The sequence below is a fragment of the Vigna umbellata genome, chromosome 3 (assembly GCF_029865625.1).
Source record: "Vigna umbellata cultivar VRB3 chromosome 3, Vumbellata_1.0, whole genome shotgun sequence".
NCBI classification, from domain to species: domain Eukaryota; kingdom Viridiplantae; phylum Streptophyta; class Magnoliopsida; order Fabales; family Fabaceae; genus Vigna; species Vigna umbellata.
The window spans coordinates 46,450,058-46,467,644 of NC_142167.1; the positions used below are offsets into that span (position 1 = coordinate 46,450,058).

Genomic DNA, 17,587 nt, shown 5'->3' on the forward strand with positions numbered 1-17,587 from the left:
TGCCAGCATTCACGAAAGTTTCAACATCAACAGGCACCTACTGAACCTGCTCATCAACAATCTTTGCTTCTTAGATCCAGCTGTGGATGATATCTCCCTGCTAGATCAAATCTGGAGGATGAAGAAATTCTTCCTCAAAACTTCCTTGCTGGATCCAATGGTGGAAGACATCTCCCTACAAGTCCAAAATTGGCAACTGCCACCATGATTAGGGGAGTTTTCTTTCTCTCTTCTTCCCCTTTCCCTACTTTTGTTGCACTTGTCCATGATCTGTTGACTGTTATGATTTCTGATCTTATGCTTATGACACATTGAGGACACTGTGTAGTTTAAGTGTGGTCTATTGGGGGAGATTCTAATTTTTCTTTGTTAGTTTTTGTTTTCCGTGTTAAAATTTTTTCTTTTCTAGGTAGTTTTTGTCGGGTCTTGTATACAGTTTTGCATGATTCTCTTGATTTCTGGACTTTGATTAGGTTGTAGATGTGTCTTTCACTTCATTGATACTCTGATTTGTTTGAATTCCCTGCTTTTCTCCGCTTGGGAAGATGATTATGATGTTTGAGAGGTTGAATTGATTGTGACAGAATTACCCTGTGTGAGATTTGAGCCACTTTATGTTCTTTCTTGTGTGTGATATGTCTCTTGATTGCTTGCGCATATACCTTGGCTTGACTCTTGTTGATAGTTCTTGATTGATATGCATGTTTGGAAGTGATAAAGGCAGTTTTGTTCTTGAGCCTCTCTAGCCAAATAAGCTTACCTTGTTCTAATCCTTTGAAAACCCTTTTTGAGCCTATACTTTCCCCCATTTCTTTGTTTTGAATGCTCATACACTAGCCCTAAGAGAAAAACCATGATTACCTTAACCTTAGGGAATTTTGGAGCTTTAGAAGTGTTTTGGGAACAAGTGTGGTCTCTTGGGGGTTTCTGATGAGTTGGCTAGTTAGTTCCTCTTCTTGTCGTGTTTTTGTAAATATGTGGTGTATCTTGTCTCTTAAAATTGTGTGCTGAATAGAGTAAAAAATAAGAGATAGGATGAAGAAAAAAAAAGAGCAGAAAAACAGTGAAAAAAAAAATTGTGAATAATGGAGTCAAGAAGAGGATGGAATTAGAGGTTGTGGGTGTGTTTGAATGTGTTTACACTTGTTCCCCATTGCTCCTCTAATCCTTATGGTTTGTAGCTTCTTATCCAGATATATCCTCCCTTGTCCTTGGCCCCATTGCAACCATGAAAAGACCTTTTGATTTGAACATGCATATGTTTTGAGTGTTGACATTAGAGGTTTGCCAAGTCTGTTGTTGTTTGCTTTCTTGAGTGCATTGAGTTGACATTGTTTACCCTAGACACTTGAGAGAAACACTAATAGTGCATCTGTGAGGTGTTGCTACTTTTGATTCACCTCTTGAGCTGATTGATCATTTTGCCATGTCTTGAATTGCTTGGATGATTTCATGAGTATCTGCTTTCTCTGATTCATTCTGTGTTGGAATTGTCTACTTCTTTTCTCTGTCCAGATTTCTTGAGGACTGTGTAAATTTTGTTTGTTTCCTTGCGAGTCTTTGTTTTTTGTGTGCTAAGTTTGTGTCATACCCTGGATGTCCTTTGAACTATTCCCTGATCTACGTCTTGATTTTGCCCAGGAGTGCAAAAGACTAAGTGTGGTCTATTTTGATGAGTCAATATTTTGTTCACTTCACTTAGTTTATTGTGCTAGAATTAATAGGGGAATTGTGCTTAATTGTCTAGTATTTTCCCATTTTTACTAATTGTGCTTAATTTGACCAAAAATTCTAATTTTAATTAATTTGGATTATTTGAGCAAATTATTTGCATTATTAATTGCAGGGAAAATGTTGGAAATACAATTTGGAACATTTGGAGGTCAAAAGAAAATGCCACATCAAATATACTTTAAACTAAGATGAGAGAGGAGGTGTGAATTTCATTTTTTGGGGTGCACATGGAGAAGTAACTCACTCACATCCACGTCTTGGAGTGTGAGGGAAGAAAGCACTGTCACGGCTGGAATTGCAGCTGGAAGGCACTGACTATTCTTAGAAGCTCACGGACATGTGGCAGCAGAGTAGCACACACCACACAGAGATGGCCCATGAGGAGGTCCACCAAGTGGAGGGGTTGCGAAAAGAAGCTGGTCCAGCAGCACACGGCCCAAGGCATGGGAGTTATGCACAAGTGTGATTTTTATTTTGGAGAAAAGTTGGCTGGTCCGTGAGAAGCACAACAGCGTCCAGTAGCTGACGCGTCCAGCCCTTGTGCACATGAGCATCCAGCTGGCTTGATTGGAGAGGGGTGCACATCCAGCTTTCAATTGGAGAGGCACACACGTCCACGCTTCATTTTCCCAGCAGGCTTTGAATAGGGGGTGCTGGAAGAAAGAAAGCAACACGGAAGGAAGCAGCAGCATGTGGTGGCAAAAGCAGAAGCAACGCATTCAACAGGCCTTCAATTGGAAGCAATTATTGAATTAACATTCAGCCTTCACGCGGACAGCAGCTTGGCAAAAAGGGCCCACAGACAAATTAATCTGGAGCAGCTAACAACGTGAAGGAGGTGCACAATGGAAGAGGCACATGGGTGAGAGAATGATTGAGCAATGTGATGGCCTACATTGGGGCGTTTCAGTAGAGGCTACGGAGAGAAGGATCCAACAATTCACGCGGAGCTTCATTTTCTACCAACTTCTCACGGTCCAGCAAGGAAGAGGCCCACGTGAGAGAAGGAGTGTCCAGCAACACTTCACTCCACGCACATGGTCACAGCCCATGATCAAGCAGCCACGTTGAGGAGACGTCCAGGGGCAAACTCGGAGGTCCAGCAGGTTTTAATTCACGGAAGAGAAAGAAAGAGTGAAGCTCACGGCCTTTGCTGGATGTACACACTCCACACAGCGGCCCACATGAGAAGCAGCCACATTCATTCATTTTCCAGCAGCAACAACGTTCATTCTTCATGGAGAGGTGCACACAGAAATCCACCACGCGGACAGCAGCAACACGGGTCAGGAAAAGAGGGCACAAAAGCAAGTCCTGGAATTGGCAATAAGGAGGGTTACGTTCAGCCGCAACCTGGAGAGAACGGACATATTTTTTTGCTATGGAAGGTTACGGGATGGAGAATGGGTGAAGAGAAACACCGAGAGGAGAAAAGAAAGAAGCACACAGTTGATTTCATTTTAGGAGAGGAAACGGTGATGCAAGTAGGAGCAGTAGCACATTTTTATTTTTCTTGGTGACAAGGGCTGATTTCATTTGGAAGAAGTATTGCTTCAATATTGGGTGTGTGCAGTGAAGTCACGTCAAATGGTGCTGCACGGAGTTGAGTTGGAAATTACGGCCTGACTGGGTTGGCTGGGATGATGTGCACTGTTTTTTCTATTCCAGTAGTAGTTATCGATTTTAGTTTTTACTTCGGAGAATGAAATGGTGATTCAATGGGAGAGCAGCGCGTCGCGACTTGGCATGGAGAAAGTAGTGTGTTGTCACAGCTGGAAGGAAAAGGCACCACGTGACTTTCGATTTTAAATTCTTCTTTTCTTAGAATAGGATGGAGAATGTCTTTAATAGCATGGTAGTACTCGTTGCTTGATTACTGAGGGAGTGAGTGGAGAAAGCGTTTTCAATTAAGAGCACACACGCTCATTTGCACTTTTCTTTGAGAAAAGCATTTTCTTTTAATTTGTCTTTTATTTTGCTTTAGCTCTAGAAGGTTTCTTTATATTGTGTTGGTGCTTGAATCGGTGGTGATTTTGGTTTACAATTTCCAAGCTTTATTTCAATGTGCATTTAATTTGTTAGCTCAACATTGCATTTTAATAGCTTTAATTGTGTTTGGATATTTATCTATTGCATTGTTCAGTTTATTGTTTACGTTCACTATGTTGTCTACTTTGTTCGGTTTTAAGTTCTACTGTTCAGTGTTACTTTTATTGTTCAGTTTCGAGTTTTTCTTTCCTGCATTTCACTTGCCTCACTTGCTTTAGATATTGTTCGGTCTCAATGTAAAATTGTTTCGTCTTTCTTTAGAGACCGTTCGGTCTTATTGTTTTCCACATTTCTTTCCGCATTTTCAATTATGTTTTGGTTGTATTTAATTTCCAGTTTTAAATTCAGTTCGTTTAAAATCACAAAAACACTTTCAAACCCCCCCCCCACTACGTGTTGATCTGAGACTGAACCCAATTTGGTCCTTGAGAGACGACCTAGGAGTCACTTCCTAGTCTATACTGCATTCTTCTATGCACAACTTTTGTTGGGAGGTGCGACCCTCTCATCAGTAATTGAGCCAAAGTTTTTGTCAGAGTCTCTAGCTGTTGAGTTAGAATTTTATTCTGTGCTAGCAGAGCATCATGCGTTTGTAATTGTAGAACCCCTTTCTGTGGCATAGGAGCTCCTCTTTCATTGTGCAGCTCATTATCACTTGTAGCCATATTTTCAATGATTTCAGTTGCTTCCTCTGGAGTCTTCCATTTGATATTGCCTCCAGCTGAGGCATCTAGCATCATCTTGGTTTGTGAACCAAGCCCTCCAAGGAAAGTTAGGACTACTTCTTGATCTTCAAAGCCATGCGTGGGAGTTTTACGTAACAAGCTTTTATACCTATCCCATGCATGTCCAAGTGATTCTTCCATGCCCTACTTGAATGAAGATATCTCTTGCTTTCCCTTAGTCACTTTAGATTGTGGGAAGTATTTATTCAAAAACTTTGCAACCACTGCTTCCCACTCCGTGAAACTTTCTTCTGGAAAAGAGTTCAACCAAAGCTTAGCATTGCCTCCCAATGAGAAAGGAAACAAGCTAAGTTTGATAGCTTCGTCAGGCACCCCATTAATCTTGACCGTGTTACAGATCTCATTAAATGTTGTAAGGTGCTCATATGGGCTTTCATGTGATAACCCATTAAATTGATTACTCTTTACCAGTTGAATTAATGCTGGTTTGACCTCCATGTTGGCTGCATTGACTCTAGGTCGAGCTATGCTATTGAAGTGCTGAGGTCCAGCAAGATTAGTGTAATCTGCAAGAGTTCTTCTAGCATTATTATTGTTCTCCATACTCCCTGTGCTATGAACAGAACCTTGTGGTGATGATTGTAGGAGAGTTTCAGGAGAAGGGAAAAGTTCTCTGGACGTTCTGATTCTTCTCCTCCTTCTACTCTCGTCTAGCCCTTCAAGTAGTGGTTCTGTTGTTTTCTTACTTCTAGTTCGAATTGCCTCCTGCATGCACAAGAAAACAAAACCCTAGAAAAGATTTGTTAGCACAAAAAGATATAGAAGAAAATAAAGATTGAAAAGATATAAGAAGATAAAAGATTTAGAAGATAGAATCAAATAAAATAGAATAAAACCTAATCTAAAAAATAGAATAAGAATAAAGTAAAATCTAACCTAAAAAAAAAAATAAAATCTAATAAAATAAAATAAAATCTAATCTAAAAAAATAAAATAAAAAACCGAAAAATAAAAAAAACAGAAAACAGAAAAAAAATAAAATAAAATCAAATAAAATACAAACTGAAAAATAAAAACAGAAAAATAAAATAAAATAAAAATTCGCAATTTAAAATAAAATCTAATCTAAAAAGATAAAAATAAAATCTAACCTAAAGGATAAAAATCAAATCTAAAAAGATAAAAAAAAAAATAAAAACAGAAAAAATAAAAACAGAAATTCAAAATTAAAGTCAAAGATAATCAATAATCACACAAATTAACCAGTTAAACCACGAATCCCCGGCAACGGCGCCAAAAACTTGATGGACAAATTTGTAAGCACCAAAATATGATGTCACAAACTTGTTTCACAATCGGCAAGTATGACCGAATCGTTCAAGTAATAAAACTTGGTAAGACCAAGTATCGTTCTTCCCAAAGGACTCACGGCCTAGTTTAGTTATGTGGTTTCTTGATTAACTAAGACTTACAAACGAAATATTTGGGTTTAAAATGCAAGACAGAAAATAAACATGTATGCATGAATTTTGATCAATGGCAAAGACAAAAGATAAACACTTTCAATGGAATATATGAATGAATATGTTGTTGGGGGTCAATTTCATCTCATCCACTCTCATACATTTTAGGAATTCAACATTCAAATCATCATTGTTAATGCCACTCTCTAAAGTACCATTCTAGATGGCTTCTCCCTAATCAAATAGTTCATACAATTCCTAGCATTCCTAATGATTAGTTTATTTTGCGCAGGAGCTTAAGGCAACCAATATAATATTGTCAGTATAATATTGGGAGAAATTCCCCGGATCTAGATTTCCCCGTACGTGTCCGTATCAACAAAACCAATGATCATGCATTAGAATGAGTTAAACAATGCAAGCATTAATCGAAGAGGAAAAACCCTAACTAATGATGAAAGAAAGCATATGTCTTAATTCAAAGATGTACTCAACAAATCCATATATGAGAGCTTCAAGAGATTACTTTGACTCCCCAACAAACATACAAGGTTTAGTTCACCATATTCATGGTGAACCTAGATGAATTACAATGAAAGTATGAAAGAATAAACCCAATAAAGGTGAAGAGGTAGCCTGAGCATCCAAGATCCTCCTTCAAAGGGGTGAAAGAGAGAGTGTTTGCCTCGTTTCTGCCAAAGATACTAATTCTAGGACGTGTAAGTCCTTATATACTAGTTTAGAATTACAAAAGATTACAAAAGCCCAAGTCCATAAAAGTGCCGCTCAGCGGTAAATACCGCTCAGCGGTGATTGCGCTTCACGTTTCTTCCCCTCAGCGGCCAGTTTGCCCCTCAGCGTGACTCCCGCAACCTCCTGAGTGCCGCTCAGCGGTAAAATGCCGCTGAGCGGTGCCTTCGGCTTCTACTTTTGCACTCTTTCTTGTCTTTTCTAATGTCATCTCTCTCATTCTTCACTTCTTTCACCAAATTCACCTCAAAACCTGCACAAAAACACTTAAATCAAGCATAAACCTGTCCAGCTCTCATATTTATGAAAATATAGATAAAAGCATGATTTCAAGCTAGTTTCTAAGTCTAAAGGTTGCTTTTAGTATCAATTTTAAGCATGAAAATAACAGTTTTTCAACTGTTATCAATTCCTAAAGTATATGAGAGTGAACAAGATGAAATTGATAACCCCAACAACATACTCATCCATTTAATTCATTAAAGTGTTTGTTTTCCTCTTTTCCATTGATCAAATTCATGCATACATGTTTAATTACTGTCTTTTGCATTTAAAACCTACAATCAATTGTTCACAAGTCTTAAATAATCAACAAATCATATAACTAACTAGGTCGTGAGTCCTTTGGGAGAACGATACTTGGTCTTACCGAGTTTTATTACTTGATACGATTCGGTCACACTTGCCGATTGTTAAACAAGTTTGTGGCGCCGTTTTTCGGTGTTCATAAATTTGTCATCAAGTTTTTGGCACCGTTGTCGGGTACTCGTGGTTTAACTAGTTTATTTGTGTGATTATTGATTATCTTTAACTTGTTTTTCAATTTTGAATTTTAAATTTCGAATTTTGAATTTCTGTTTTGAATTTCTGTTTTTATTTTTCGGTTTTTATTTTATTTTATTTTATTTTATTTTATATTATTTTATTTTATTTTATTTTATTTTATTTTATTTTCTGTTTTTATTTTTTTCTGTTTTCTGTTTTTATTTTTTTTTGTTTTTATTTAATCTTCTTATCTCTTATTTTATATCTTCTCTATCTTTTTGTGCTAACAATTGTTTTTAGGGTTTTGTGCCTAATGCCTGCAGGATGCAATTCGGTCAAGAATTTAACTATATGGGCACTCAATTCTTCAAGGTCAACAAAGGAAAGCAAGAGATCTCATCTTTCAAGCAAGGAATGGAGGAATCACTAGGTCATGCATGGGACAGGTACATAAGCCTATTAAGAAAGACTCCCACACATGGATTTGACGAGGTAGAAGTAGTCCTAATCTTCCTTGGAGGTCTTGGTTCACAAACAAAGATGATGCTTGACGCCTCAGCTAGAGGCAATATCAAATGGAAGACTCCAGAGGAAGCTACGAAAATAATTGAAAACATGGCTACTAATGATAATGAGCTGAATAGTGAAACAGGAGCTCCTATTCAACAAAAAGGAGTTCTACAGTTGCAATCCAATGACGCCTTGCTAGCTTAGAACAAGATACTAACTCAACAATTGGAGAATCTCACAAAAACACTTGCACAACTGCCAAAAGAGTTAAAGACTGTTGCATAGGTTCAACCACAATTGTGTGAATTATGTGGGGGTGACCATATCAATGGTCAATGCGCCTTTCCAGCAGAAGCCTTCGAGGATGTTAACTTCATGGCCAATCAATTTCCATACCGTCAGGGTAATTTCAATCAAGGGTGGAAACCACACCCAAGCATTGGTCAAGGACAAAGTGGGCAAGCTGGACAGACTGATAACAGTTGAAAAACTGTTATTTTCATGCTTAAAATTGACACAAAAAGCAACCTTTACACTTAGAAAATAGCTTGAAATCATGCTTTACTTCATATTTTCAGAAATAAGAGAGCTGGACAAGTTTATGCTTGATTTCAGTGTTTTTGTGCAGGTTTTAAGGTGAATTTGGTGAAAGAAGTGAAGAAGGAGAGAGATGGAATCAGAAAAGACATCAAAAAGTGCAAAAGGAGAAGTCGAAGTCACCGCTCAGCGGCAATTTACCGGTGAGCGGCAATCAGGAGCTTACGGGAGGTCCGCTGAGGGGCAAAATGGCCGCTGAGGGGAAGAAACGACTCACGCACTTACCGCTGAGCAGCACTTTTATGGGCTTGGACCTAATTTTCTGTAATTTACAAAAAATATATAAGCTTTAGGGTTTCCTAGGGTTAGGTATCTTTGGCTGGAACGAAGCAAACACTCTCTATTCCACCCCTTTGAAGGAGGATCTTGGATGCTGAGGCTTCCTCTTCACCTTTTTAGGGTTTTATCTTTCATTCTTTCATTGTTATACATCTAGGTTCACCATGAATATGGTGAACTAAACTCTGTATGTTTGTTGGGGAATCAATGTAATCTTTTGAAGCTCTCATATATGGAATTTGTTTTTACATCTTTTATTTAAGATCTATGCTTTCTTTCATCATTAGTTAGGGTTTTTCCTCTTTGCGTAATGCTTGCATTGTTTAACTCATTCGATGCATGATTATTGGTTTTGTCGATACGGGCGCGTACGGGGAAGTCTAGATCCGGGGAATTTAACAAGCAACAGCAACAACCAACCTTATGGCAACAAATTTCTATACTTAATGAAAGATCAACAAGGTTGGAAGAAACTCTTCAGCAATTCATACAGAAAATTGAATCTTCTCAAAAGAGCACTGAAGCCGCTATTAAAATCTTGGAGATTCAAGTGGGTCAGATCACTAAGCAGTTGGAAGAAAGGCTTGACAAGAATTGTGGGGCTAATACTGAGATTAACCCCAGGGAAGAGTGTGAAGTGCTAGTGAGTGTAAATGTTGAAAAAGTTGAGTTGGAAAAAGAAGTGGTTGAGAGAAAAGAGAGAAAGAAAATTTGTGTGAAAATAAAGAAGTTGAGAAGAAAAAGAGAAGGTAAAAAAAAATAAGAGAAAAGAAAAAGAGCAAAAAGAAAGTGAGAGAAAAGAAAAAGAGGACGAGAGAAAAAAAGAAAGAATCATATGAAAAACCTCTTCCTCATCCAAAGAAGTATCATAGGAAGAAGAAATTTGAGCGCTTTATGGAAATCTTCAAGAAATTGGAGATTAAAGTTCCTATGATGGAGACATTGCAACAGGTTCCTGGTTTGATCAAATTTCTGAAGAAGTTCAGTAGAAAGAAGAAAAAGAAGATGGAACATGAGCTTTATTGGGTCAAGCTAGTGACGTTAAAAGAGCGCTTGCTGGGAGGGAACCCAGTGATTTAAGAACTCTTAATGTTTGGTTTGGTGATGTAATTTTGAACTTTTGGGTATTTTTGTTTTGTTATAAGTTTGTTACAGGGTTTACATCTACTGATGGATGTTAGGTGGAAGAGTATCTACTGAAGGATACTATGTTTGTATACACCTACTGATGGGTGTTGGTAAGAAAGATTTGCATCTACTGAAGGGTGCTGGAGGATTTTGGGTCAGGCTCGTGACGTTAAACAAGCGCTACCTGGGAGGCAACCCAGTTGATTGATTTTATCTGTATTGTTTGTTTTGATTCTGCTTTAGTTGCATGATAGGGATTGAATGTTTAAGTGATCTGAGAACTTAATTAGAGGGAGCAAGTGAGAGGCATGAATAGAAGGCACCTAGGGTAAGCTAGGAAGAAGAAAAGCACAACACGAAAGTGCCGCTGAGCGGTGGTATCGCAGAATGGGCTTAGGTTGCCCCTTAGTGGAACCCGAGCCCATTAGGGTATTTTTATACCCTAAGTCACGCTTTGGCCTCTATTTTCAGATTCTTCTCTGCACACACACTCCTAAACACTTTTCCAAAGATTCTCTACATTTTTCCTTTCATTCCTTTTTAGAAAATCTCCCTTCCACTCACTTTCTCACTAGTTTTCCATCTAAGTTTGGGGTTGGGAGAGAGCATCATTGATGGGGCTGAGTTTTTCAAAGCACTAAAGTAAGATTTGTTTTATCAATCACTTGTTTTTAGAATAGGGTTTGATGTACTCAATTGGAAATTTTGCCTGTTATGATGGTTTGCTGATGATTGTTGTGAATACATTTGATTTTGGTTAAATGAAAGGCAAAATCAATTCATGTGACACTAAGATAGTATAGTGAATGAGTGATTACCTCTTATCCACTTGTGTTTGAGTGAAACACTTTACCTAGTGAGGAAATATTCCATGAGCACATAAACATCCATGCTTAGTTGATTGATCATTCATGAAAAATAGCATTTGTTGGATATTAAGTGACTTTGTGAACACTAAAGCATGTGTATGTCTTGATTGAAGTCTTTGTCATGAGCTTAATTGAAGTTTTTACTTATCTTGAAAAGAGGATTTTTGAATGAGTAAACCACTGTATTGATTGGTAGAAGATTGAGTTACATCTTGTTTTCTTGAGGACAAGCAAAGTTCTAAGTTTGGGGTTGTGATAATAGTTGAAAAACTGTTATTTTCATGCTTAAAATTGATACTAAAAGAAACCTTTAACACTTAGAAACTAGCTTGGAATCATGCTTTTGTGCATATTTTTGGAAGTAAGAGAGCTGGAAAGGTTTATGCTTGATTTTAGTGTTTTATGCAGGTTTTAAGGTGAAAATGGTGAAAGAAGTGAAGAAGGATAGAGATGGAATCAGAAAAGAACTCAAAAAGTGCAAAAGGAGAAGTCGCAACTACCGCTCAGCGGCAGTTTACCGCTGAGCGGCAGTCAGGAAATCACGTTGGCTCCGCTGAGGGGTGAAAATGTCGCTGAGGGGAAGAATCAACTCACGCACTTACCGCTGAGCGGTAGTTTACCGCTGAGTGGCACTATTTTGGGCTGGACCCTAATTTTCTGTATATTTTAGAATAGTATATAAGCTTTAGGATGTCCTAGGATTTGTATCTTTGGCTGGAGACGAAGTAAACACTCTCTTTTCCACCCCTTGGAGGAAGATCTTGCATGCTCAGGCTACCTACTCCTCTTTCTAGGGTTCTATTTTCATTCTTTCATTATTGTTCATCTAGTTTCACGATTAATATGGTGAACTAAACCTTGTATTGTTGTTGGGGAATCAATGTAATCTTGTGAAACTCTCACATATGGAATTTGTGTTTAAACATCTTATTTTAAGATACATGCTTTCTTTCATCATTAGTTAGGGTTTTTCCTCTTTGCTCAAAGCATGCATTGTTTAACTCATTCGATGCCATGATTATTGATTTTGTCGATATGGGAACGTACGGGGAAATCTAGATCCGGGGAAAATCTCCCAATAGCATATTGGTTGCCTTTAAGCTTCTGTGCTTCAGAATTAATTATTAGGGATGCTAGGAATTGTATGAACTCATAATTAAGGATAGGCCTTCTTGCAAGGTGATTTAGAGAGTGGCATTAGCATTGATGAAACGAATGATGAATTCCTAAAAGTATATGAGAGTGGATTAGATGAAATTGATAACCCCAACAACATACTCATCCATCTAATTCATTAAAGTGTTTGTATTCCTCTTTTCCATTGATCAAATTCATGCATCCATGTTTAATTATTGTCTTTTGCATTTAAACCTAAAATCAATTGTTCATAAGTCTTAAATAATCAACAAATCATATAGCTAACTAGGCAGTGAGTCCTTTGGGAGAAAGATACTTGGTCTTACCGAGTTTATTACTTGATACGATTCGGTCACACTTGCCGAGGGTTAAACAAGTTTGTGGCACCGTTTTTCGGTGTTCATAAATTTGTCATCAGTAGCCGAGGCCTAAACGTATGCTACACCTGCTCCTACTACGTTGCCAAGTACTTTGCCTGCTACGCCCGAGCTAAGGCATCGGTTCAGCAAGGAACCGAGGTCGTTAGTCACAGCTAAGGCATCGGTTCAACAAGGAACCTAGGCCTAAACGTCTGCTACACCTGCTCCTGCCACGTTGCTAGGTACATTGCCTGCTACGCCAGAGATAAGGCATCGGTTCAGCAAGGAACCAAGGTCGTTAGTCACGCATGGTGTTATTGCTTCAGTTTTTTCAAGTAACCGAGGTATAATCCCCAATTCATATTTTAAACCAAACCTCAGTTTCATTTGCACGTCTTCTTCCTGCATTCGCGTTCTTCCTCCTCGCGTCCACCACCACCACCACTACCACTCCTTGGCTCGCCGCGCCGCCACCGCTGTGCTGCTTGGTCTCGCCTGCCTCCTTCTTTTCAGTGTTCGCGGAAGGCCCTGCTCGTTGTCATTTTTTCGGTGCCTCCTTCGTTCATCGTCGCGCCATTGGTGGTCGTCGCTATTGCCTCTGCCACTGCTGCCTCCGTCGGTGCTGCCTCCTGATAATAGATAAAAAACTGTTATTTTCATGCTTAAAATTGATACTAAAAGCAACCTTTATACTTAGAAACTAGCTTGAAATCAAGTTTTTCTGCATATTTTCAGAAATAAGAGAGCTGGACAGGTTTATGCTTGATTTCAGTGTTTTTGTGCAGGTTTTAAGGTGAATTTAGTGAAAGAAGTGAAGAAGGAGAGAGATGGAATCAGAAAAGACATCAAAAAGTGCAAAAGGACAAGTCGCAAGTACCGCTCAGCGGCAGTTTACCGCTGAGCGGTACTCAGGAGCTCACGGGAGGACCGCTGAGGGGCAAAATGGCCGCTGAGGGGAAGAAACTACTCACGCACTTACCGCTGAGCGGCACTTTACCGCTGAGTGGCACACTTATGGGCTTGGACCTAGATTTTTTGTAATTTTAGAATAGTATATAAGCTTTAGGACGTCCTAGGGTTTGTATCTTTGGCAAAGACGAAGCAAACACTCTCTCTTCCACCCCTTTGAAGGAGGATCTTGGATGCTCAGGCTACCTCTTCACCTTTCTAGGGTTTTATCTTTCATTCTTTCATTATTGTTCATCTAGGTTCACCATGAATATGGTGAACTAAACCTTGTATGTTTGTTGGGGAATCAATGTAATCTTTTGAAGCTCTCATATATGGAATTTGTGCTTGCATCTTAATCTAAGATTTATGCTTTCTTTCATCATTAGTTAGGGTTTTTCCTCTTTGCTTAATGCTTGCTTTGTTTAACTCATTCAATGCATGATTATTGATTTTGTCGATACGGGAACGTACGGGGAAGTCTAGATCCGAGGAATTTCTCCCAATAAGTATATTGGTTGCCTTAAGCTCCTGCACTTGAACTAATTATTAGGAATGCTAGGAATTGTATGAACTCGTAATTAGGGAGAAGCCTTCTTGAAAGGTACTTTAGAGAGTGGCATTAACAATGATGATTTGAATGTTGAATTCCTAAAATATATGAGAGTGGATAAGATGAAATTGAACCCCAACAACATATTCATATATATCTTTCATTGAAAGTGCGTGTCTTTTGCTTTTGCCATTGATCAACCTCATGCATACATGTTTAATTTCGTCTTTTGCATATTAAAATCCAATTATTTCGTTCTTAAGTCCTAGCTAATCAACAAATCACATAACTAAACTAGGCCGTGAGTCCTTTGGGAGAACGATACTTGGTCTTACCAAGTTTATTACTTGAAACGACTCGGTCATACTTGCCGATTGTAAAACAAGTTTGTGACATCATATTTTGGTGTTCATAAATTTGTCCATCAAGTTTTTGGCGCCGTTGCCGGGGACTCGTGGTTTAACTGGTTAATTTGTGTGATTATTGATTATCTTTGACTTTAATTTTGAATTTCTGTTTTTATTTTCTGTTTTTATTTTTTCGGTTTTTATTAGATTAGATTTTATTTTATTTTATTTTATTTGATTAGATTAGATTTAGATTTTATTTTATTTTATCTTATCCTCTGAATCTTTTATCTTCTGAATCTATATCTTTTCCTATATCTTTTTGTGCTAACAAATCTTTTCTAGGGTGTTGTTTCCTTGTGCATGCAGGAGGCAATTAGAACAAGGAGCAAGAAAACAACAGAACCTCTTCTTGAAGGTTTAGACGAGAGTATACGGAGGAGAAGAATTTGAACATCTAGAGAACTTTTCCCTCCTCCGGAAACTCTGTTGCAACCATCACCACAAGGTTCTGTTCATAGCACAGAAAATATGGAGAACAACAATGTTAGAAGAACTCCTGCTGACTACACCAATATAGCTGGACCTCAGCACTTTAACAGTATAGCTAGACCTAGAGTCAATGCAGCTAATATGGAGGTCAAACCAGCACTGATTCAACTGGTGAAGAGCAATCAATTCAATGGGTTATCTCATGAAAGCCCATATGAGCACCTCACTACATTCAATGAGATTTGCAACACAGTCAAAATTAATGGGGTGCCAAACGAAGCTATCAAACTTAGCTTGTTTCCTTTCTCATTGGAAGGCAATGCTAAGCTTTGGTTGAATTCCTTCCCAGAAGAAAGTTTCACAGAGTGGGAAGCAGTGGTAACAAAGTTTTTAAACAAGTACTTTCCACAATCAAAGGTGACAAAAGGCAAGCAAGATATTTCTTCATTTAAGCAGGGCATGGAAGAATCACTGGGGCATGCATGGGACAGATATAAAAGCCTGTTATGAAAAACGCCCATGCATGGTTTCAAAGAAGAAGAAGTAGTCCTAACTTTCCTTGGAGGTCTTGGTTCACAAACTAAGATGATGCTTCATGCCTCAGGAGGAGGAAACATTAACTGGAAAACTTCAGAGGAAGCAACTGAAATTATTGAAAATATGGCTACTAGTGACAACGATTTCAACATTGAAAGAGGATATCTTAGTCAGAAGGAGTTGTTACAATCAAATGATGCTTTGCTTATTCAAAATACAATTATCTCTCAACAGCTTGAAGAGGTAATTATGAAGCTTTCTCAAATACCACAGGAAATACAACAGGTCTCAATGGTTCAAGTGCAACAACAAAAATGGCAAATGCAATCTACTCCAGTTGAGAAAACAACAAAACTTGAAGAGACTTTCCAAAGATTCTTGAAGACGAATGAGTCTTATTGTCAGCATGTGGATGCTGCATTTAAAAATATGGAGGTTTATGTTGAGAGAATAGTTGACAAGATGAAACATGATGATCTAAGAAAGGAGTGTAAAACTGTTGTGACCAGAAGTGGTAGAATGTTAGAGGAGAGAAAAAAAGAAAGAGAGGAGAAAGAAAATGAGAGTGAGAGTGAAAAAGAAACATGTGAGTGGAAAGAAAGAGTTGAGAGAGAGAAAAAGAAAAAAAAAGAAGAGGAGAGGAGAGAAAAAAAAGAGAGAGAAGAGAGAGAGGAGAGACAAAAAGAAAAAGATTATGAAAAGCCACTTCCTTATCCAAAGAGTTATTCAAGGAAGGAGAAAGAAAAGCAGTTGGAAAGATTCATGGAGTTGTTTAAGAAGCTGGAGATCACTATACCATTCTCTGAAGCATTGCAACAGATGCCAGCATATTCAAAGTTTTTGAAGGAACTCCTCACAAAGAAACACAAGTACATTGAAAAGGAAACTATCAATGTACAGGGTAACTGTAGTGCAATCATACAGAAACTACCTCCTAAACTTAAACATCCAGGAAGTTTCACTATTCCATGCACCATAGGAGATGTGAAAGTTGGAAGAGCATTGATTGATTTGGGAGCTAGCATTAATCTAATGCCGCTTTCCATGTGCAGAACAATTCAGGGGTTGGAAATTAAACCAACCAGAATGGCTCTTCAATTGGCGGACAGGTCTCTTAAATATCCATATGGAGTGGTTGAAGATGTTCTAGTGAAGGTTGACAAATTTGTATTCCCAGTGGATTTTATTGTGATGGAGATGGAAGGGAATAGTGATGTTCCTCTTATTCTTGGGAGGCCTTTTATGAAGACTGCTAGAGTTTTGATTGATGTAGAGAATGGTAAGCTTAAAATGAGAGTTGATAATGAAGAAGTCACTTTTGACGTATCCAAGGCCATGACATATCCAAATGATGACAAAGCATGTTTTCAATTTGATGAACTTGATGAAGTTTGTATGGTGCAAGAAAGGATGGTGCGAAATATTTCTCCATTGGAAAAAACTCTCATTGATGCATGTGAAGATTTAGATGAAGAAGAAGAGAAATTGATTGATGAATGTCTGATGGACTTGGAAACATTGAAAAAGAGTCCGGAGGAAGATCCAATATTCGAAATAATTGATAAGGAAGAAGCAGTCAAAGCACAGACACCAGAATTAAAAAGATTGCCATCACATCTGAAATATGTTTTTCTAGAAGAAGATGGAACAAAGCCAGTCATCATCAATAACTCTTTATCTCTACAAGAAGAAGAGCAGTTGATAGAAATTTTGAAAGCCAACAAAGAAGCAATTGGGTGGTCAATATCAGATCTCAAAGGTATTAGCCCAACTTATTGCATGCACAAGATTTTTATGGAAGAAGATTATAAACCAAGTGCTCAACCACAGAGAAGGTTAAATCCTGTTATGAAGGAGGTGGTCAGAAAAGAAGTGTTGAAACTGCTAGAAGCGGGTATCATCTATCCAATCTCTGATAGTGAATGGGTGAGTCCAGTACAGGTGGTTCCAAAGAAAGGTGGGATGACAGTAATTTATAATGATAAGAATGAACTTATTCCTACTCGGACAGTTACTGGCTGGCGTATGTGCATTGATTACAGGAAGCTGAATAAAGCTACTGGGAAAGATCATTTTCCTCTTCCTTTCATGGATCAGATGTTAGAAAGGTTATCAGGGCATGCTTTCTATTGTTTTCTAGATGGATATTCTGGATACAATCAAATTGTGGTAGATCCAAAAGACCAGGAGAAGACGACTTTTACTTGTCCTTTTGGTATCTTTGCATATAGAAAGATGCCTTTTGGATTATGTAATGCTCCAGCTACGTTTCAGAGGTGTATGCAGGCAATTTTTGCAGATCTCTTAGAAAAATGCATTGAAGTATTCATGGATGATTTCTCAGTTTTTGGAAATTCTTTCCAAAGATGTTTGGCTAATTTGAA

The 17,587-nt window shown here is 38.2% G+C and overlaps 1 protein-coding gene across 1 annotated transcript in view; it reads left to right on the top strand.

Annotated features, from left to right (window-relative positions):
* Positions 1-2,771: 2,771 nt before the first annotated feature.
* The window catches only part of LOC148202712 (uncharacterized), a 51,465-nt gene continuing 36,649 nt past the window's right edge, over positions 2,772-17,587 (top strand). Inside the window, exon 1 of the mRNA XM_088109678.1 lies at positions 2,772-3,218. Coding sequence (XP_087965804.1) covers positions 2,772-3,218 — 447 coding nt within the window. The remainder of the gene's footprint in view (positions 3,219-17,587) is intronic.